Below are 23,418 nucleotides of genomic sequence, written 5' to 3' on the forward strand. Positions count from 1 at the left end.
GAACAATACATAATTGTTCAATACCGGACACATCGTGAACTAAATATGTTCAATGAACACCATAAACAGGCATGGATACTACAAACAAAGCATATTATTCGTTAATACATTTATGTGGTAGTTACATAGGCTGTATACACTTATATACATAATCTGATGTACATGTATAATACAATTACTTGTACGTCATTGATCGTATCCTGCTACGTCACTCGTCTTACGAAAAGATTCGTGTGTGTTACGATTAGCTACAGTAATCCAATTGTTAATATATAAAGAGGAGGAAAATCAAATTTTCCAAATTTTAACTAAACTATGTGTATATAAATAAAGTTTGAAACTGAAAACTTCAGCACACTTTAACCATTTCGCCAACGGTTTCAGGTAAAACAAACTTAACATATATACATTTTTTTGCCTTTAAGAGATTCACTCTTAAAAAGCCATTGTTTTTCCCCCCAGGTTTTCTCATTATGGACTCAGAAGACATGTCAAAAATGGTCTCAATACAGCATTTTAACTAGGCTATCGCATATAATACAACTCAAATGCACATAAAATTTCAACAATGTGTGATTCGATTCCGAAAATGTTACTTTGACTTTTTAAAATAAGGGTATCATGCTTTTACTATTTGAAAGTAATGATAAATACAATCATTCGATAATAGCATTAATGTACTATGCTATCTGGCTAACATAACGCGTGCTTGGCTATCGATTTACTTGTATTTAAATAAAAAAACTAACGAGAACATCTAAACATTCATGTCAGAAGTTTAAAGCTTGGAAGTCTAGAAAAATGCAATTATTCTTAAAACTTACCATTCAAACGTTACTTTAGAACTCTTGTTCCAATATGAAGATATGCAAAGGAGAAATAATATTACTTCCATTGAGAAAATATCAATCAAAGTACAAACGAGAAAGATGCAACACACACAAAATATACGAATAAAAGATGAAGAAATTTCAAACCCTACAACAAGCCAAGAGAACGTATGAAACAGTTCAAAAGAGAAAAACAAACAGTCTGACCTAAACCACAACATAAAATAAAACAACATGAAACCATGGCAGACAGCAACCTACGACAACCACCGTTCTTCAATCACTTGGCCCGGGACATCCGAATAAAAATCATGTCAATGTAAAATATAGATATGAACCAGTCTTACAACACTCTGATATTTATACAGTGTATATAGAGAGAGATATAAAACAACGCGTTATATAGTTCAAGCGTCCGAAGCTTTTTTCTTGATTTACCATTACAAAGAACGCTCAAAGACATATATTATGAAAGGCAATGTTATATAAGAGTTGAAGAGCTATATACCAAAAAAGGACAAAAAAATAATAAAATTAAAAACAAATCCATTAAATTTCAACTTTGAATAACAGAGTTGAAACCTTATTTTCAAAATAATTTCTAAATTTCTAAATTTCTAAACATACAATTAAGACAAAATTTGTCATAAATGATTAGCCAACCACCATACATATATCTTATAGCCTATTGTTTAACTTTTAGGAATATCTGAAAACTGAATTACAGAAGAGTCTGTACAAACCAGCTGCTGAGAAAGAAGAGCAAATGGGCATTCTACATTTTGTGGCAATTTTATTGGCAATTTATCTGACAGAACAAACGACTTCATATCCTTGTGGTGAGTAGTTACCTACCGATAACAAGATAGCAATCCAGTAAAACAATGCAACCAAACATAATATAAGGTTAACAAAAAGTCTTCAAAAATAGCCAAGTGTTCATACTATAAGTATAGAGCCAAGTGTTCATATTACAAATGTATAAGTATAGAGCCATGTGTTCATACTATAAGTTTAGAGCCAAGTGTTCATACTATAAGTATAGAGTATAGAGCCAAGTGTTCATACTATAAGTATAGAGCCAAGTGTTCATACTATAAGTATAGAGCCAAGTGTTCATATTATAAGTATAGAGCCATGTGTTCATACTATAAGTATAGAGCCAAGTGTGCATACTATAAGTATAGAGCCAAGTGTTCATACTATAAGTATAGAGCCATGTGTTCATACTATAAGTATAGAGCCAAGTGTTTGTACTATAAGTATAGAGCCATGTGTTCATATTATAAGTATAGAGCCAAGTGTTCATACTATAAGTATAGAGCCAAGTGTTCATACTATAAGTGTAGAAAAAGGCTGAATACACTAATAGATCGATGAGAAACTGACAAAATGACAATTAACTAAATAACAACAAAGTCCTCTGTGACAATAGTTATCACAGGTAACAGGCTTATAATTTAATACGCCTGACGCGCGTCTTCATAAAACTCAGCAGTGACGCTCAAATAAAAAAAGTTAAAAACCCAAACGAGTACAAATTTAAAGAGCATTAAGGACAGAAAATTCTAAAAAGGTTGTGCCAAATACGGCTAAGATAATCTATACCTGGGGTAACAAAACACTACAACAGAAGACGCAATAACACGAAGCAGTTCAAAAAGGCAGAAAGTTGTTTAATAATTCAATAAATCTTAAATATTTATTCATCTCGTGAAAGACAAATCTTAAATTATACACAAATACAAATCGATGATTTACTCTATTATCTGTATAGTTTTGAAGTTCTAACAATTTTTCATAGTTTTGCATCAGTGACTTGAATGTATCTGGTGCAGAAAAATTGTTACCGTCAAAGATTTAAATTTATTCACAAATAAAACAATTGCGCTCGTTATGCGAGTCACTTCTGGGCTAGTGCAAAGGGGTGGGGTAATGGGACGGACTACATCAAGAAAGAAAACATGGAACGGACTCTTATGCCTGTCTTGCGAAAAGAGACAGGGAACATAGGGTTGAGTTATCGGACGTTCTTCAAAACAATTACATGCTTGTTATGATTTGAGAACATATATATATATATATCTACCTGATATACTACAATAATATTTCTTTTAAGGCAACCAGGCAGATATTTCATTTGGGTTTGGACTCAAAAGAGATACAAATGAAAGATTGAATTATTTAAAAGAGAAAGTAAGAGAATTATATACAGAGATATAGAAAGATGTGGTATGAGTGCCAATGAGAAAAGATGAGTAGATGTAAGAAGATGTGATACGAGACAACTCTCCACCTAAGTAACAATTAATAAAAGTAAACCATTATAGGTCAATGTAGGTCAACACGGAGCTTTGGCTCACACCGAACAGCAAGCTATAAAGGGCCCAACAATTACTAGGGTAAAACCATTTAAACGGGAAAACCAACGGTCTTCTCTATATAATAACGAGAAACGAGAAACACTTATGAAAAACATAAACAAACGACAACCACTGAACATCATACATATTTTACATTTGGCACAACTTTTTTGGAATTTTGAGGTCCTCAATGCTCTTCAACTTTATACCTGTTTGGCTTTTAGCTATTTCGATCTGAGCGTCATTGATGGTGAGGAAACGCGCGTCTAGCGTATTAAATTATAAGCCTGGTACCATTGATACCTATTTGGACAAGTGAACGTGTACTATGCCAGTTATTTTTTTTGGCATTCTTAGGGATCGAAATCAGCTACTGAGAATATTTTTTATATTACTTTATTTTTAAATGGTAGGTTTCTATAATTCAGACAAGTGTCCGGCCTTTCAAGCTTACTTGTAAGCCTGATACCTGCCTAATGGCGAAGACTTGAAGCCTTTTACGTCAAGGGTAAAGGAGTATGTTCGATAAGGTCCTAAAATGGCCCCCTTTTTTAGCGTAAATTTCGAATTCGGATTTATTGACCAAAGTCACGATAAATTATAGCTAATACATTGACTACATAGGATATAAGCCATTTTGTTGAAAATTTTACGTTTCTTGGTTTCATTATGACGTCACAAGTTGTACTCAAATTGATTTTTCACGAAAAAATCAATGAAAATGGGTAAATTTCCATACATTATTGGACAGAAAACATAGAGCGCATATGTCGACAACAAAGATCTTTTAAAATAATGTTTGTGAAGACATTTCACATGTCTAATATGAATATTTAGCTTGTCGACGCCTGCGCTCTATGTTTCCTAGTCCTTTATTTGGTTGAAATCTTGCTGATTTTGTCAAATTTCACCAAAATCTTTTATCTTGACCTTTTTGGGATGAAAAAACCAATGTGTTAGAATTAAAATTTGACCAAAAAAAGTTCTGTTAAACTTTCTCTCATGTCTTTAAAGCAACATAAAATATTTATTGTCTTGAAACTATCAACTTTATAATTGGGGCCAAATATGGCCCTTACCGAACATACTCCTTTACGATTGGAAAGTCTACAATGCAACACCATATTATAACTTGAAATTAGAATGCAACTGAATGGTTCTGGATATTATGAACTTTCAACTTAAACAAACGTAAATCTATCCTTCTTTTTAGATCAAATGTATAGTCACAGAAATGGAAGAAATAAAAGAAAGAAGCAGACGAGTTAAATTGGAAAATAATCACAGTTAAGGAAATTGTAATTGTTGCGAAAAAAAACCAACGAATGTTTATTGTGATATCTAATTTAGTACATTATTGGAGAGAGTATGAGTTTTATGTTTGAAAGAACAAAAGTTTGCAAATGTGTGTGAATTAAATGTTTTAAGATTTTCAGACAGTTTAATATATCTTTTTAAAAGAAATTCGTTTCTTTTTTTCTTTAAGTTAAAAATGATATATTAGTAGTTGCTTTTATTGTGTTTTTCAATCCAAATCATAAATCCAAGCATGATCATGAATCTGTACTTTTAAAATTTACTTATAGATAGCGAATAAAAGTTGTAACGAATGGGGTTTAAGTTCGCAGGCACGTGTTTCTATCAAACTTCACAGGCACGTGTTTCTATCAATGGGAAGGTTGACTATCCATATACAATGTATGGATGCCTGTCTATGAACAAAGTGTAATAGTCAGCAGAGAACCAGCCTCATAGAGCATTGCGATAGACTTTTCCCATTAAAGTATCGTAAGGGAGTCGTTCACAATCTTGCATTTTTACAGACACGATCGGTCTAGACCGTGGTTTTCATTTACTGAAGAAAAAAAACATGTGATTTCATCTCTATATTATGAACTTTTTACAACTGCAATCTTAAATTAACATGAACATATTTTTTTTAAGATTGAACGAAATTAACTTACTCTTTTTATAAAACAAAAAGAGAATTGTCTTCTATCGTTCATACACATATCTAGTTTTTCGTCTGGATTAATGATACATTAATGCCAACAACAACAAAATTGGCATTCTTATGGAAACCAAATGTGCTCCTCATCTTGCAGATGTGTCCCTAAGTGCACTCATGACAGAATTGAAGAAGGAGAGTCTGACAAAGAATTAAAAGTTAAAGAATGTAGCATTATTCTTTAACTTCACGCTCTGTTATGAAGATGATTTCCTCTCACTAAATAATAAATAAAAACCAGCAATATTTATAACATTATTGGGTTCTCAATAGGTACAATTGAATAGTCGAATGTCTTGTGTTTAAATACATAAAAATACAATAGTTCAAACAAATTTAATTATTGGAAAAGATTGTTATGATTAAATAACTATAGATAACGACATTCCATATCGAAAGAAACTGACATAAAAGGACACCTAACCGTATCCACTTGGTCTAAGTTCCCGCAACATGTAATGCACCCTAAATTTCAATGGCAAAATAACCAAGTCCATTAATGATTTGACACAACACAAAATCAGTTGACACAACACAACATTTCTCATAAATATGCATACAATTTTGTCCAGTAAGCGTTACCGGTAATAAATCTGTCGTTCGATATCGAACCGTTAAAGTATTCTGTAATTAGCTTCTTTTTTATTATGTGAGAGGGTGTAGGAGTCGTTATCTCGAATTCCCGGTATGAAAAACGCGGGGTCGCAAATTTCTGAAAAATAAGGCATTTGTTTCCAGGATCAAGAAAATTACAATTGAGTTCCCGAGTTCCGACAAGTGTAAAAAAGAAATTCCAATTCCCGACGGCCCGAGAATGATCCTTCACCCTTCATAAGGATAACCAATAGCACAAAAGGGTTATAAGAAGTCAACAAGTTAATATTCAGACTGTTTAAGCATGAACTTCAAGCTCTTGGTTCTGTACTTTTTCACTTCCTTCTTTTCCACTAAAATAGTTATAAAGAATAACTCCCGGAAATATAAGTAGTAATCCGCCAAATGTGAAAGCTGTTGTAGTGTCCATTGTAGGTTTGTATTGGAAAACATCAGTTTGAGGATTGTATTGGAATAAATTCCAAAATAACGCAGCTATAGGTGACACTAGCGCTTGAACTACAACGGCATATACTGCGCCTTCGGCATACTGAATCAGCAGAAACTGGAATAAGTTTCCGAATGTATATCCGGTGTAAAACAGCCATGCTTTCCCACCAAGATTGTTACATGAACTTTCTGTACTGAAACTGCAGTGCAGACCCCTTTGTAATCGATGAAAAAAATCTTTTCCTGATGAGGACTACAACAGAAAAACACGGGTATGAGTTTTATACCTAGAGAAGAAACACGTTTTCAATACATATATGAAGAGATTTTTTTAGACTTTAGAGAAAGAGGGACAATTTCCTCTGAATTTACATGTAAAAGAAATGGCAATTCCGTTTGTAGAAGACAATTCACATGTTCGTGTGTCCAAGAACCATCTAGACTAGACTTTTCGAAATTCACCGAGTTATGTGTATTTTTTAAATAAATGTGTTTAGCTCCGATGCAACGACCCTATAAGTGAATCAATATTAACGCCAAAATATGTAATCTTTAATGACCTGACAACAGTAACGTAACTGTATCCCTACATTACAAGATATGTGAGTAATTTGATGTATGTTCGTTTCAATCATAATTGATATCTTAGATAAGTTCGAAAGAAATATTTGAAAGGCAACAGTACTTCATATTTCATTTTTCGTACGCCAAATTATATATATTCTATATATATAGTTATTCTTACACTGCCGAAACCTGGAACAAAATCTACCCAGAAGAAACAGACCATTATAGCAGTCTGAAAATATTGACCCCATGTTATGAAGCTGAACGACTGACCCTGTTAAAATAGAAGAAAGTATTTCATTTTTATGGTACAGATTTAAAAGAAACCCCAATGAAATGTTAAACCCTAGGTAGCATTGACAAAATACACATTCACACGAAAACAGAATTATTTCATGCTCCAGCGACATTAGTTTTCACACTTTCAATGTTTACCTCTGTCTTTTCTTCAAAAAATTAAATCAAACTTTACTGTCATGAAAATCGATTGCTATTTGTGACATACTTAACAAAATGAAAAAGAATTAAAGTTAGCAATTTTGAAAAAAAAATTCAAGTATCAAAAACACAAAATAAAAAAAAATGGATTATTTACCTCTTCTTTTTGAAGTTCTTTTTCACAAAAAACATTCATTAAACCCACTGGAAGAAACCCCATCAGGAAACAAAATGGCCACAGAATTCTAGCACCGGTCGACTCTGGGTTTGTTCCCGTTCCACCAGCATCTGCATCTAAACCCCATATCTGAGGTTCTATAGTAATGAATATTCCAACAAGTACTATCATAGTGCAGATACCACGAACAATGCTAATACCTAGAATACAAATAAAGCAAGCATATACATCAATTGACATTTTATGTTTTCAATTTGCTGAAAGCTGTAATATATATCGTGTTGTTGTTTATATTCTTGTCAATGATCGTTTAAATAGTTGACATTCAAACCACAACTCCATGTTTTTATAAAGCTTTGACTAAAATGTTTTAAGTATATTTTGCTATTCCTATTTAGTGTAAATCATGATAGTTACTTCACCAAATGTTTCAATGTAATCATCATCATCGTCATCATCTACATGCTAATGCATGTCTGTTATCAGCACCGCACACAGTTTAACACATTGACTATTCAATGTTACAGTACGTACCTTTTTGGGGGTATTACCAGCCTTAGACAAAGAGTTACTAACCTCTATCAAAATTATAACAGTCTGTTCCATTATACATACCTTTTCGCAGTATAAGCAATCTTAGTAACACGGTAAATGGAATGACTGATGACTGCAAAATACCCTGCAAATACGGTGGTGTTCTATTTGGCGGACTGGCATACACCACAAGAATACCGTTCATAGCTGTAAAAAGTCCCATCATAAAGAGAATTTTATAACTAGATGTTGGTCTCAAAGTTGCAGTACTGTCAATCTTAGAATATTTTACGAACAATGTTAAAAGAGTAAACACAACAGCTATGGAACAACACGTAATGAACAAAAGAACAAAAATATCGCTTCCAATAACTTCCATAGTTCCAGCATAGACGGGAAGTGATACATTCATAAGAACATTTGAGAAAACATTCATTACTGCAATTAAAAGATTTCTTGTTCTGGCAGAGAAACGACTGTTTGTAGTCTTTTTAGAACTCCATGCAGCTTGAACAAGCTTAGATCGTTTTTCGTCATCACTGTTTACAAGCAATGGATCTCGTTCATAGTTATTCATGGTGCCTTTGTCGTCAACCACATTTACCGGTTTTATTGAACAACTTGAAGTTACACAAATATATTAGTACATGACTTACATTTTAATCACATGGAGGTCACGTTATCCTCATGACGAGGCAGACGATATTATCAATAACAAATACTTGTTATCATGATGTTGCAATATTACACATGTCAACTTTTTTCACGTATTCGATCATATCATAGCAATGCAACTGAAAAGCCACTATGCTTTAATTTGCTATGAAAAAAATGTATACATATTTAAAATTGTCCCTTAAATTGTCGAATTCTGTTATAAGATGTTGCAATATTACACACGTATACACTTTTTTTATATGTTATATCGAATCATAATCTCTGATGGACCTTGTTTGATTTTGAAGTTTCGAGTCACTATCTTAGTTTTGAAATCAAAACAACCGTGAAGAAAAGCCGTTTAATCTATACCAATCAAACCCTATCTTAGTGTATCCTAATATTTGATTAAAACATGACCTTACCTATGAACAAATACTTATAACTAAGTTGATGTATCCTGTTGAAAGATTAAAGTCTCGAGTTAACTGCTTAGTTGGAAAGAACAAAATAAATAAAAATATAATTCTAAATACTAAACGTCGTCCGAATTATTAAACCCGCGTATGTTGGTCTTCATAAATAACTATCTTGAACCCAAATATTGCATTTTGTATGGACATCAAGAATAGTAAAAACACAGACAATTCATTCTCAATTCTAATCCCATGAAAACAGATTTTAGTTATTCTTGGACGATTGCTTACTGTTTTTACATCTTTAATCTTTAATAGCTCAATTTAAATATTTTCAATTCAATATATCAAAGCAAATTCAAGTGATAACTCGAGTCATGCATGTGCAAGTAGCCTTACTCTGTGGGTTTTTTTCAACGTTGGACATGTTTTTTCTGGTCTATTTTTTTATGCATTTGAACATTGATCCGATGTGTAAACATTTACAATAGTGATCTCACACCTACATCACACATGTAAACAAAATGATAAAATGTCGATCAAATTCTAAGTGTCGTGTTCAATAAAATCGGTTAGTGAAATACAGAAAATTAATAACGTTTAATGCTTAAGTTCTAAACTCTTCGAATATGCTTCGCCTCAGTTAACAATGTTTTCTCGGGGAAAATCTACTCTATCATCCTCTAAGCTATGTGGTTTTTTTTTGCAGATGCACATTCATTGGGCTTTATATAGCACTATAAATTTTAAGTTCAGCCCGAAAGAAATGACTTCAGGAGAAATTTGTCTTACTCCATAATTTAATACATTGCCATTATGTGTCCTTGTGACGCAGAGGTCCGGTCGTGACAAGCAATTGTGTAATGAAATTCATGCTCTCCGGTTACAGGATTAAAAAGTTATTCGATAAAAAGGAACTTGAATGAATGAATGAATGAATGAATGAATGAATGAATGAGTTTATTTGCAAATTGCATATACATGCTATGGCCGGGAATTAAAACATATATTACATATATGACACGATTATAAACGCGCCAAAAACAACACACAATGATATACAGTTAAGTAATAATTTGACATCTCATAAATTTCCATGTTGCCTTTAGTCTAGAGAATTAAGAATTCAATGGTCAGTTATATTTTTGCAGCTTTATCAATTCATCTTATTAATAAAAATTTAGCTAAGAACAAAAGTATTTTGGTGAATAATGTGACCTTACATGTTGTATACAGGAAAAACTAAAACAAAAGGATATTCGTCTCCCACCGTTAATGTTACAACAGAGACATAATCGTAATTCTCTTGGAATACTGGTATATATGATTATATCTATTAATTAACATATGTATACAAAATATCCAAGCACGTCGAGACGTAGGAAATGCATTAAATAGTCAATATAATACTTTCATGGCTATATGCATAATTATAATCTTTGATTATTGAATCCTGTTTTTTCGAAGAATAAAAAAAATTGTCGAAATGAAAGTGACCTTCACATTTAGCACCAAGCGTATGAGATTTTATGAGTATAAGTTTATAAAGGTGTTATTAGTTTCATTTAATACTTTAAAAATGCCTTTTACGTTGTTTTCCTATTTTATTTTTCAGCAATCGGCTATTTGCTTGATTCAACTTTATGACTGGGCAACATAGTTTCAGGACTGAGTGAAGTGTTTTATATCTGATGTAAAAATAAAATAACGTTTCCTGATTTAAGAATAATAAACTGAAAGATATAAACAAATATCTAACCTTTCTAATATGAATATACCATTCAAAACATGATTTTTCACTCAAAATATGATTTTTTTAAGAAAACTAAAGGACGGACAAAACACAAATTCAATTGGACTGTTCGGTTTAAAACAGCCAATTGCTTTAATGATTTTGAATGGTATAGAAATGCATAAAGATATACGAATAAGGTGATGTGGTTTGATTGGCAATAAGACAACTATCCACCAAAGTTCAAATAAATTGGATGTACATGTAAGCAATAATAGGTCACCGTACGGCCTTCAACAATGTGAAAAAACCAACAAAGATATCAATCACAATATCAAAATTATCTTAAGATAATAACATTTAAACTGTCCATCAACTGATTAGCGGTAACATAAATATATTGGTTTCGTGAATTTACATAATAGATATCGAAACGGATACAAATTAGTTAAAATGATTATCGATAAGTTTTGTCCATGATTAATGAACCAATTGAATGGTCGATAGATATATAAGAACAAACTAAAGTAGCGTTACACAAACCTTTCAGATTAAATTTCTTTATTTATTTTGTCATTTCGGAGAAATCACTAAAACATATTGATGCCAAAAGCACATTGTATTCCATTCTTTGTCTACAGTTTTAATGTTATGATTGTAGTAAATTGTTCTTCTTTCTAATTGATTTTGTAGTTAAATGAAATCTATATACTGAGGTTGTTGCTTCAAAATCTCCAAACTTAATTGAAAATCTAAAGCTAAAATAAATTGTTATCTATTGTAGATACTAGATTTTATTCCGGTCTTAGTAAGAAAAGGAACAAATTATAATAATGAATTCATGGATTTATTTATTTATTATGTTTGAAATATCAAGTAAGTAAAGTAATGAACTGGTGTTTCAGGTTCATTTATTTTTAATATGCTTGCCAAAATTGAATTAAATCTACATTCTGATTTTAATTGCCATACTTTTAAAAAGGACTTTGAGATGTTCGTCTGTTCTCGCAGCGACATGTATGCTGATTCGAAATGTTCATCTGTACTCGCAGCGACATGTATGCTGATTCGAAATGTTCATCTGCTCTCGCAGCGACATGTATGCTGATTCGAAATGTTCATCTGTACTCGCAGCGACATGTATGCTGATTCGAAATGTTCATCTGCTCTCGCAGCGACATGTATGCTGATTCGAAATGTTCATCTGTACTCGCAGCGACATGTATGCTGATTCGAAATGTTCATCTGCTCTCGCAGCGACATGTATGCTGATTCGAAATGTTCATCTGCTCTCGCAGCGACATGTATGCTGATTCGAAATGGTCATCTCCTCTCGCAGCGACATTTATGCTGATTCGAAATAAATCGATCAATCAAACAATATTTAATGTATCAATACCGTACAGGCTACCTTTTCAGATGAGCATAGAATCTTATTTTACTTTTGATTTCTTCTCAATTTATAATTGTTTAACGTTTTGCATTTAGACAACTAGTCCAAATGGTCTCGCCAGGGTCTTTTATTGACGGCATGTAACGTTGCAGATCTTGTTTATCTACAAAAAATGTATTACACGTTTATTCCCACGTGCGTAATGGTTGAATAAAAAATTATCTCGAAATTAAATGACCGCGTGACATTTTAGATATATCGCCTTCTTGGACTTCTTCTACATCTAAAAGAATGATAACGTTTAGTACTTTTTACGTAAATCTGCTTTTAGTGACTTGACTGTTAGTGTTGCTATCCACCAATTGCAACTCATTCAAAATTTTGACCAAATTGTAATTTATTTTATTAAACCAAATTGTTCAACTGTTGGTGGATAGCAACACTTACAGTCAAGCCACTGTAACAGAGAAAAAAATGAATGAAATATCATCGGCAAACGTTTGTGGGAGAGGGATGGAAATAATATTTATGTGTTTTTTTTGTCGAGCCTGCGACTTTTGTCGCAGAAAGCTCGACATAGGGATAGTGATCCGGCGGCGGTGTTAGTGCACTTCTTAAAAGCTTTATATTTTAGAAGGTGGGAGACCTGGATGCTTCATACTTTGTATATGGATGCCTCATGTTACGAAGTTTCTGTCAGTAACTTGACCTCATTTTCATGGTTCAGTGACTAATTGAAAAAAAAAGTTAATATTTTTTGTAATGTTAAATTCTCTCTTATTATAAGCATGGAAGTAATATTCAATATTACTTCCATGTTATAAGTAAAAGGATAACTATATTTGGTATATGCGTACCTTGCAAGGTTCTCTTTTTGTTTACTGTTTTAACATTGAAACTAAATATCTCCTTAATGTTTGTTTGCGTTCTGAAATATACTTTTATAAACAAATGATAACAAATGAACTTTGAAAAAGAAGCAGCTTTCGATAATATTTACACATTAATGCAAATTATAATTAAAATCCTATTTGTAATGAAGAATTGGAATCATTTCTCTTTTTTTTTGGTAACTTTTCACCCGTAAAAGTTTGCATTTTCTAGCTTGGAATTTCTAGCTAGCCAACAAAACTCTGCATTAAAACATTGACTGGCGTACATGAAACCAACCAACAACAAAAAAACGTACAGGTGATCCGGAAAGGCAAGCCGACCCTGCTCCACATGTGATATTGTTAAGGCAACTAATTTTGTGCAAAGATACATTTAATTTTTGAAAAAGGAGACCGGGTTTTGGATAAGACCATTATAATAGAATAATGGTCATCTGCAACACAAGTATTCCAAATTATGTTGGCATCTGATGAAGTTTTCGAAGTTGTGACTTCAACCTAACGAGAAGAATCCTTGGTTCACGTATTTTATCTGGAAAATCAAGAAAGATATATTCGTCATATGAAGGCGTTGTTGAAAGTTTGACAGATATAGAAGCGGACAGTTCACATCGGGAAAAATCAAATCATCTCTTTTGTTGTATAAATGTTAAGTTCTCAAACGACTCTCATTGTCAATTTCCAGATGAAGAGGAAGTTATGAGATAGACATAACATTTTATTTATCCTTGTCGGAGATTCGCTGATGTAATTTTTCAGAGAATCTTTTATTTGAATTAGTTGTTTTCCCCTGAAAAGAAAGATTTATTCTTTCCATTGGCATTCTTATTTTTGTAACAAAAAACCCCAATCCGATCTTTATTGAAGATAAGATTGAGGAATCAAAGTGAAATTGTGTTCAACAACTCTTTACGATTTTTCTTTAGATTTAAAACCAGCACAACCTGCACAAACTGTGATTGTCTGTGACATCCTCGGATTACACGAAGAAGATGGCGCTTGTTATTGGGTAACAGACGCAGAATACAATATGGCAGATGGCGCTGCTAAGTGCAATGAAAATGGAGGGATACCAGCAAGAGTAATTGAACAATCACACCAGGAATTTCTAGCAAATTTAATATCGTTAGTATATTTATGATAACTTTGAGGAGAGAAGTTTCAATAAAAGAGGAAATTCGCGTATAGGAATGTCAAACACTAGTATTTAATAAAAACATAACATCACATTTATCTTTAAATTCAAAAATTTACTAAATGTAGATTACTGTTGTCGAAGACTTCGATAGGATATTGTAAAGGCCAGCACATGACCTCTATTTCAGCAGAGATTTCCCAATGTCACACATTAGCACACATCAGTTTAAACATATTTATTTATAGTGCATTGGGAAACAAGTTTTGCAACTTATATTATTCCCTTTCCACTTTGCGGTAGCGAGTGCTTCCTTGTATTCCGGCTGCTATTTTTCGAAATCTACAAGGGTGTCTTCAACGTGCAAGAGATATGGCTCTCTCTTAACTTCGTGTCAGCCATTTATCGTCCCCTTCCAAGTGAGCTTTTCTCATCACTTGGCGTCCGTCGTCTGTCGTCCGGCGTTAACTTTTACAAAAATCAGTTGACCCCTTTAGGAGTTATTGCCCTTTATAGTCAATTTTGAACCATTTTTCGTAAATCTTAGTTAACTTTTACAAAAATTTTCTCCTATGAAACTGCTGAGCCAAATTTTACCAAACATAGCCAGAATCATTATTGGGCTATCTAGTTTAAAAATTGTGTTTTGTGACCTGGCAAACCAACCAAGATGACCGCTACGGCTAAAAATAGAACATAGGGGTAAAATGCAGTTTTTGGCTTATAACTCAAAAACCAACGCATTTAGAGCAAATCTGGCAAGGGTAAAGTTTTTCATCTGGTCAAGATCTATCTGCCCTGAAATTTTTAGATGAATCGGACAACTTATTGTTAGGTTGCTACCCCTAAATTGGTAATTTTAAGGAAATTTTGCAGTTTTGGGTTATTATCTTGAATATTATTATAGATAGAGATAAACTGTAAACAGCAATAATGTACAGAAATTAAGACTAAAAAATAAGTCAAAATGACCAAAATGGTCAATTGACCCCCTAAGAAGTTATTGTCCTATATAATCAATTTTTAACAATTTTCATAAAATTTGTAAATTTTTACTAACATTTTCCACTGAAACTACACGGACAAGTTCATTATAGATAGAGATAATTGTAAGCAGCAAGAATGTTAAGTAAAGTAAGATGTACAAACACATCACAATCACCTAAACACAATTTTGTCATGAACTGTCTGCTTCCTTTGTTTAATTCACATATACCAAGGTGAGCGACACAGGCTCTTTACAGCCTCTAGTTTTGCTCTGTTACTCCACTGTCCAAGGTTAGTGGAGGGTTGAGATACCGCTCACATGTTTACCAACCGCAATCTGTATACATGTATGCATCTGTCACAAGTCAGGACCCTGTATTTCAGTGGTTGTCGTTTGTTGCTGTGTTACATATATGTTTTTCGTTTATTTTTTGTACATTATTTAGGTCGTTAGTTTTTTTGGTTTGAATTTTTGAAACATTTGTGATTTCGGGGCTTTTGATAGCTGACTATGCGGAATGGGCTTTGGTCATTGTTGAATGCCATACGGTGACATATACTTTTGATTTCTGTGTCATTTGGTCTCTTGTGAAGATTTGTCACATTGGCAATCATACCACATCTTCTTTTTTATATTCAGAAATTGTACGGTTTAAATTGATAGAAAGGCAGTATAACGATAACTCTGTTTACACGTCAATATCATTCTTTCTTTCCTAAAATATAACCTTTCATAAAACTTTATTCCCTTTTTTTTAATAAAAAAAAAAATCAGAATAATGTTTGAGATTTGCGAACATTATGTCAGTAATAAGATGAAAGTAAACAAACGGTCGCATTCATATATTGTCGCAGTTTAAAAAAAACATTGTTAGAAGATATAAGAAAACGTTGTTTGAGTGCCAATGACACAACTCTCTATCCAAGTCACAATTTATAAAATTAAACCATTATAGGTCAAAGTACGGTCTTCAACAGGAAAGTTGGCTCACACCCAACAGTAATTTATAAAAGGCCTAAAAAAACTAGTGTACAACCTTCAAACCGGGAAAACCAATGGTCTCATCTATATAAAAAACGAGAAACAGTTTTGAACGACATCAACGAACGACATCAGTTAAATACTAGTAGTTATATTAAACATCAGTAAATAATTAAAAATAATGTTTTTATTTAAATATTTTCAGTGATTCATATCCCCATGTAGATGACGTCTACATTGGTGTGACGAACACTGGGGTAAATGTATTTACAGGCTGGTTAGGAAACACATTGCAACATACTAACTGGAACGACAACGAGCCCAGCGTAGTGACAAACTCTCAAGTCTGTGTAGTAGCTGAAAAAGCTGATCAATTTAAATGGCATACTGCTCCGTGTTCAAACTCTTACTACGTGGCATGTTCCTGTAATATGGGTAAGTAGGACGTATTTGAATTACATTTTTTTCGGATTATTTTACTTTACTTTATAGTAACCACTAATACTAAATTTTTAAAAATGACCCTTTCCAGCGGAAAACTGAGCAGAGGCATATTTAAGCAAAATAACTGTTTGTAATTGGTCGTGTAGTAAAAATAACCCTTTAAAAGTATGGCGCGAAGAAATTACCCAGTTATAGCCTGGTGAAAATGTCGACAGTTACAAGACTATGTTGCAATTCTGATAAAAGACATTAAATATTCGATAACTTACAGACAAAAATGCATAGCATACATCAAAAGGAGTATTAGGAAGGGCTTATTTCACTTGATAAATGTGGTATGATTGCCAATGAGACAGCTCTCCACATGTGCCAAATGACAAGATAAAACATTGAGATGTTGTATGGTTACCGATGAGACAAACATCCACATAATACTATAGAATAATAGTTTTAACAACTATATATCAAATTACGACATTTGGTTTTTAAACGGTTTTTTTCATATTAATTTTTATTGACTCCTTCAGCAGACAGTTGTCTGAATTTTGGTCTACCAATTGAAAGTTATATTTTCATTTTTATTTTATTTATTTATTTCTGCATCTAAAGTTGTCTGAATATTGGTTTTCAACATACGATTTTTACTTTTTATGATAATTTAATGACAATCATCATACTGTTGATTATTTATTATTTTAGATACCACTTCAACTTATGCTTGCACTAAACAGTCTTCGCCGAACACTTATTCATCTCCTGTAGTAAGTGTAGGAGCAAGTTGTACCGCAACGTCGACAGAATCGAGTTGCACTGCAACGACAACTGAATCGAGTTGCACCGCAACATCTACTGAATCGAGTTGCACCGCAACAACAACCACAATGTCAACTTTGACGGAAATATCAACATTGGTTAGCTGCACTGAAACATCGATAGAATGGGGTTGCACTGCAACAACTAAAACAAAGTCAAGTTACATCACTTCGTCATACGCATCAAATGCGATTGAGATTGGACAAAGTGACACATTTTACAATTTTCTATCTGAAAATTTTAATATCGGCTTCGTATCAGCATCATCGATAATGTCAGACTCGGGCATTTATAATGATATAAGTATCGATTCGTCATTTGATACTAATCTTGCGTCCGGTTATCATCCACCAACATTGGCAGCAAATGACCTTCAAAAAAAGATTGAAAGTCTAACAAAAGAAATCGAAGTTGACAGGAGACAAACTAGTAATTTCTTAAGAAAATTTTACAGCGCCAGTGATCCTAGGACATCCTCAGCAGTCATTGGAGCGTTCGGAGTAATATTTTTTTCCTTAATAACGATTATTATTATTGGTTTAGATGTTCCTATTCTGATTTTAAATCTTAAAACTACCTTCAATCGCTTAAGAGACACTGTCAACAGAAACGAATCTATTCAAATCCATAACGACAACAGACCTAAAATGTCTAATGTTTAGAGAAACATGTAACAGATTCACATATACACGTCTAATAATTGACTAAAATCAGATATCTTGCGCATGCTCCAATGCAGTTTAAAAAAAGATATTTAGAACTAGTAGGTTAATATTTATTCTTATTCCAGTCCTCTCTAATCTATATAGTTAATTTAGTCCAAATTTATCGACACCTTTGCTATGGATTATTTTCGTATAACAAATGTAACGATATTAGACAAATCTTATATTTTCTTCCAAATGTCGAATTGCGACTAATCGTTTTCACAATAAAAATATCGAAAAGATACATGTTATTACTTACGTCATTTAAACGAAAAGAAAAACACATCTTTACATTTAAATCTGAGGACGAATGATCTTTCGTTCTATTCTTTTGGAGCCCCATAATTAGATCATTTTTGTTTTGTAATTCCGATTCTCAAGTTTTATTTTATGTCTTTTGGCTATATTTACGCATATTGTTGTCTTTATTTATATTTGATGTTTCACAAAGTCTGAGTAGCAGCTGCTAATAAATTAAAATCTTCTCGTTTGTCATAGATTTTGGTAGTGAGGTGACCGCTAATGCCACATTCGTAGTATTAACTAAAAGTAAGCCAGAGGAAGACGTATCTGTTGTTTTTTTTCATTCATAGTTGTGGAAGATATATTAATGAAACCTCATCAGAAAAGTTTGGATTGTTAATTGAAAGAACATCACCAATATATCAGATATTAAATTATCTGGCTTCTTTGATGTTCTTGTTTTTGACAAGTGTCTGAAGGAACTCCGAATAATATGATAACAAGAAGAGTGCATAGATGGGCGCACAACGTTTGCGCGCAAAAGTATTGCACCGGTGTCCTATAGCCATTCTTCCCCCATGCCAAAATTTCCGTGGGGAAATACTGGATCGATCCAATATTTCCCCCCGGAAAAATTGGCATGATCCTACTTTCCCCCCTCAGCGTTATAAGGGGAAAACTAGGATCAGGCCAATTTTTCCCCCGTGAAAAGCATGATAAGCTAAATTTTCCGCCTTGTAATATAACGTCGGCGACGTCACGATAAGATTTTTTAAATGATAGTAAAAAGTAAAAACACAAAAATACTGAACTCCGAGGAAAATTCAAAAAGGAAAATCAAAAATCAAAAGGCAAAATCAAAAGTCCAAACACATCAAACGAATGGATAACAACTGTCATATTCCTGACTTGGTACAGGCATTTTCTAATGTAGAAAATGGTGGATTGAACCTGGTTTTATAGCTAGCTAAACCTCTCACTTGTATAACTTTTTTCTCAGTTTATAGTTACCAAAGCTTCATCGTGTGAATATACATTTGATATGTATTTATATGTGTTTTTCTATGTTGTGATGTTATACTATTGTTTCAGAAAAAGGGAGAAGGTTTGGTACTATTAAAACGTTTAACCCCGCTGCAAATGTTTGCACCTGTCCTTAGTCAGAAATCTTATGTACAGTAGTTGTCGTTTGTTTATGTAATTTATACGTGTTTCTCGTTTCTTGTTTTTTTTTTAATATAACTTAGACAGTTGGTTTTCCCGTTTGAATGGTTTTACACTAGTAATTTTGGGGCCCTTTATAGCTTGTTGTTCGGGTGAGCCAAGGCTCCGTGCTGAAGGCCTATTATGGTTTACTTTAATAAATTTTTATTTCAGGATGGAGAGTTGTCTCATTGTCACTCATATCACGTCTTCCTATATCTATATACATGTTATATATTTATTGACACGAAGCACATTCTGTTCAAATCCATTCTCTTCCGTGGACCCTTGGTATCATTGACCAAATAAATACAATTACTTTAACCATTTCTGGCCAGTCAGTAGTTTTTTCCTTGCATGCGGACATATAGACAGTCATTTAAAAATGTAAAAAGACTAGGGGACACATAGAAAACGGTTGAATAGAAAGAAAGACTAGTTGACAAAAGACAGACTGATAAACATGTAGACAGATTTGTGTAAATGTAAATGAATAACAAATTTGTATATTTATAAATTAATTTAATTCTAACACTGTTCGGTTTAATTTCCAGACTCTATATAAACATAGTGAAATCTATGATGTGGGAAAGATTGGCATGGGGGAAAAGTTACTATATGTATACGTATTGTCAACTTTCCGCAGGGGAAGAATCACAATGGTCCAAAATTTCCCCCGGGGGAAAAACTGGCATGGGGGAAGAATGACTATATAACACCGGCACAGATCGTTTCCATATGAATGCCGACAATGTGTTAAAAATGTCCACATCCGAATTCACGAACATGTTGTCAATGACATGTTCCAGAATACGGATCACTTGTTCCTCTGTGTAGCATGTTTTTTTTTCTGTTCACTATTAACAAAATATTCCGCATGGTATCTGAAAGTAATAAATTTAAATCGTATGCTACTTTGTTTTATGTTTGTGGATTATTTTTTTAGACGATTATTTTGCAATTTCACATAGGGAATATTGTACAATATTACTTTCCCTGTACAGATAATAGAGAGGTAATCTTGGTGGAAAGTAGAACTTGATCACTTAAGCATACATTAATACATTTCAACAGCTAGGGTTCAGAAATCATCTTTGAAAAAAACACGGCCAAATGCATACAAAATGGTGGTACATTTTATATTCACATTATTCCCACATCTATAATTAGCAGCAGACAGTCTACGCCAGATTAAAACTATAAGTTCCCCTTTAACTGACGCACTTAACATATAAAGCAACCGGAACTTGTAATACTATCTAGCAACACGATTCTAAGAATTGAATAGATGCGCAAGTGAGACAAGCTTTTTGAAAATCTAGTACTTACAAAATTTCATGAAGACGTATAATCAGAGGCATCATCATGTAGAAGACGAAATGTGTGTATTTACGTTACAAAAGAATTGTCTCAGAACTGACATTGTTGAACAATCAGTGACAAGAGTTCTTGTATTCTTCCACTAACATTGATAAATTCGCAAGATATATCATAAAGTTTGTTTTTGTGGAAGGAGTTATTCACATATTGAAATTTTCCACAGGTTACATTCAGTTTTCACATAACTATGTTAAGGTTACCGCAGACATATATACAGCCTGTTTACAAGATATCGATAAATCGGGATATATGGATAGCACCGATTTAGTGACGTTAGAATAATCGGTTCTATTGAATGATTGTTGGTTGCTTAAGGGCATACGATACAGTTACAGTGAAGGTTATGACGTTGCTAACGTAATTTGTTATTTTCGCGACGTCAAACTGTGACATATCGGGAAATGATGCATTTTTCGACTGATTTTCATCATTCAAACTGATTTAATTTGAAAACGAGTTCATGGACCCCTATTTTTCAAAACGGCATTTGGTTTCATTTTGCAGGGAGATTTTGTGACCCAAATTTTATAAAACTGTAAATAGAGGATTTTTTTTAATTGTGATAAACATGCAGTAAAAAAATACGTTTTTCCTCAATTCATGAACATTTGATAAATATGAGTAATTTCTGATTTAAAAAATTCATATTTTTTAAAGATATTTATAAAATACAGAAATTACCGATTATTTAACAAAAAACAAATTGTTTTTATCTTTTATAACAAAAAAGTAATGTCTTTCTTTCGAAAAAGAAATTACGGCCACAAATCTAAATTTCGAGCAAATATACAAAATTTCGACCTCATTTTACTCAAAAAGTAGCACATGAAGGTATATTTTTTATTACATATTTGATTTAATCAGGTAAAAAATAGCCTACATGCAAATTTTCATGAACTTGTAAATACAGGATCAAAACTGTATCGTATGCCCTTAACGTCCAGTGGCAAATATTTCATGCATATTCAGGACGAGAACAAGTTAACAATAAATACAATAGGTTGGTTTTTGTAAGATATGCCATCTAGGATGATGGTCGGGGAAATTTGGACTGCCAATGGAAAATGAGGGTATATTGGATAGGGACAGAAATTTTGCTTTGCAACAGGCCACCTACGGACCCCTCAAAGAGTTGTCGCAAGGGTTCTTAACGTGCAAAGAGCGTGGCACTCTCTTTACACGAGGCATCGAGTCCCCCTTCTGACCGAACGTGATTGCGAACTTGATACATCCCGCACAGCCAAACGGACGCCCCACTTCGGCAAGCGTTTTACTGCCGGTCGGAAGAAGACCAATTGACCATATTTCTATACCGCAGTCACCCTTGGGTCTATAAATAACGGTTAAATTAATTCTATAAAATGTCGGTATCTTTCTCAGTCTTATGAAATTAATACACTTAATAGAATAATCTTTATAAGAATATACATTGTGTTGAAATTACCAAATGAACGTCCGTAGTCGCAATTTTGACTAATCAGAAAAATTTGACTTTCCTATTAAAACAGTGCTTTTGATGCATTTGCTTATCTTGAATTCGTATGTGTTTAGAGATAATTGTCATTAAGCTTGTTGACTGAATAATTCAATTGGAATGGTACTAAAATAAGCTGCTATTGTGCATTGGTTGTCTGTGTGCAGCAGTGAAACCGGTTGGACAGTAAATATGTGCACAGTCCCGTCAGTATAGAAAGTCCCTGATTTTCACGTACTCTTTTTTTTCTGAATGAAACAAATAAATATAAATATAAAAATAGGTATAACACATATACATCTATGCAATAGGAAATACAATCCATAACTTGATAACTATTTTTTTCGGCAGATGGAGCTAACTTGCGTTTAGAAATGAATGCATAATATAGAAGTTGTCCATTAAAAAGTATCCCGTGGGAGGCAGCCATTATAATAATAACATCTAAGTTAATCCCAACTACAATTACTTTTTGTCAAAAAGAAGCAACCGATCCTTCTTGTACTTAAACAGGAATTTTGTAAGCACGTGTCTTCCTCGTTAAAGGGGGTATTTGTAATAATTAACAATTTAACTATTATCTGATTGAAGAATCTGCCCACGTGGTGGACACAATACGGTTACAATAATGGCTAGCTCCGGGCTAAAACGGAAATTTTAAAAGGAAGCGTGTTTTAAAGACTTCAAAAGAGGATTAAAAAGAAGGTAACTTAATGAATAAAATTTCAATTTAAAGAAATATGTCGTTGATGACACACGATAAATTTAACAGGCAGCCGGTAAGTGCTTTTAATGCAGAATGTGCATATGTTTTATAGTTGCAATATGTACCGTTATATAATCATTCGTCAAACATGACAACAGAGTAATGATTGAGATTCGCACGATAAAAAGGAAGATTTCATTTTGAAATTTTGTAAAAATTACAATATTTCAATCTGATACTGAGAATTCATTTAATTTGGAGTACCAATTTTCAAGGATTAAAAACAAATGT

At 33.0% G+C, this 23,418-nt stretch overlaps 2 protein-coding genes and 1 long non-coding RNA gene across 3 annotated transcripts; 2 read left to right on the plus strand and 1 right to left on the minus strand.

The window, feature by feature from the left end:
- Positions 1 to 317: 317 nt before the first annotated feature.
- On the plus strand, positions 318 to 4,595 carry LOC134693861 (uncharacterized). The gene is made up of 4 exons (XR_010102494.1): positions 318 to 384; positions 1,534 to 1,669; positions 2,950 to 3,026; positions 4,407 to 4,595. It is a non-coding gene; the product is annotated as an uncharacterized LOC134693861 (long non-coding RNA).
- A 487-nt stretch (positions 4,596 to 5,082) lies between these two features.
- On the minus strand, positions 5,083 to 9,026 carry LOC134693848 (uncharacterized). The gene is made up of 4 exons (XM_063554788.1): positions 8,044 to 9,026; positions 7,408 to 7,628; positions 6,991 to 7,086; positions 5,083 to 6,498 (listed from the first exon to the last, which is right to left on the minus strand). Exons 1-4 carry the CDS (start codon positions 8,537 to 8,539, stop codon positions 6,094 to 6,096), a joined length of 1,218 nt encoding a protein of 405 aa, XP_063410858.1. The 5' UTR covers positions 8,540 to 9,026; the 3' UTR covers positions 5,083 to 6,093.
- Positions 9,027 to 11,514: 2,488 nt separating this feature from the next.
- On the plus strand, positions 11,515 to 18,237 carry LOC134693847 (uncharacterized). Its single transcript, XM_063554787.1, has 4 exons — positions 11,515 to 11,643; positions 13,992 to 14,178; positions 16,363 to 16,592; positions 17,301 to 18,237. The coding sequence occupies exons 1-4, from the start codon at positions 11,601 to 11,603 to the stop codon at positions 18,074 to 18,076; spliced, it is 1,236 nt and encodes a 411-aa protein (XP_063410857.1). The 5' UTR covers positions 11,515 to 11,600; the 3' UTR covers positions 18,077 to 18,237.
- Positions 18,238 to 23,418: the final 5,181 nt, after the last annotated feature.

The sequence above is a fragment of the Mytilus trossulus genome, chromosome 12 (assembly GCF_036588685.1).
Source record: "Mytilus trossulus isolate FHL-02 chromosome 12, PNRI_Mtr1.1.1.hap1, whole genome shotgun sequence".
Lineage (NCBI taxonomy): Eukaryota > Metazoa > Mollusca > Bivalvia > Mytilida > Mytilidae > Mytilus > Mytilus trossulus.

Bases quoted from the DNA above. Each gene is read 5' to 3' on its own strand.
- LOC134693848 (XM_063554788.1), bottom strand. From the start codon at position 8,539: ATGAATAACTATGAACGAGATCCATTGCTTGTAAACAGTGATGACGAA. The intron at 7,087-7,407 runs GTAAATAATCCA...CTATTTTAACAG, and splicing joins AAGAACTTCAAAAAGAAGAG to GGTCAGTCGTTCAGCTTCAT. The intron at 6,499-6,990 runs GTAAGAATAACT...TTTCTGTTGTAG, and splicing joins TTGTTCCAGGTTTCGGCAGT to TCCTCATCAGGAAAAGATTT.
- LOC134693847 (XM_063554787.1), top strand. From the start codon at position 11,601: ATGAATTCATGGATTTATTTATTTATTATGTTTGAAATATCAA. The intron at 14,179-16,362 runs GTTAGTATATTT...AAATATTTTCAG, and splicing joins TTTCTAGCAAATTTAATATC to TGATTCATATCCCCATGTAG. The intron at 16,593-17,300 runs GTAAGTAGGACG...TTATTATTTTAG, and splicing joins GGCATGTTCCTGTAATATGG to ATACCACTTCAACTTATGCT.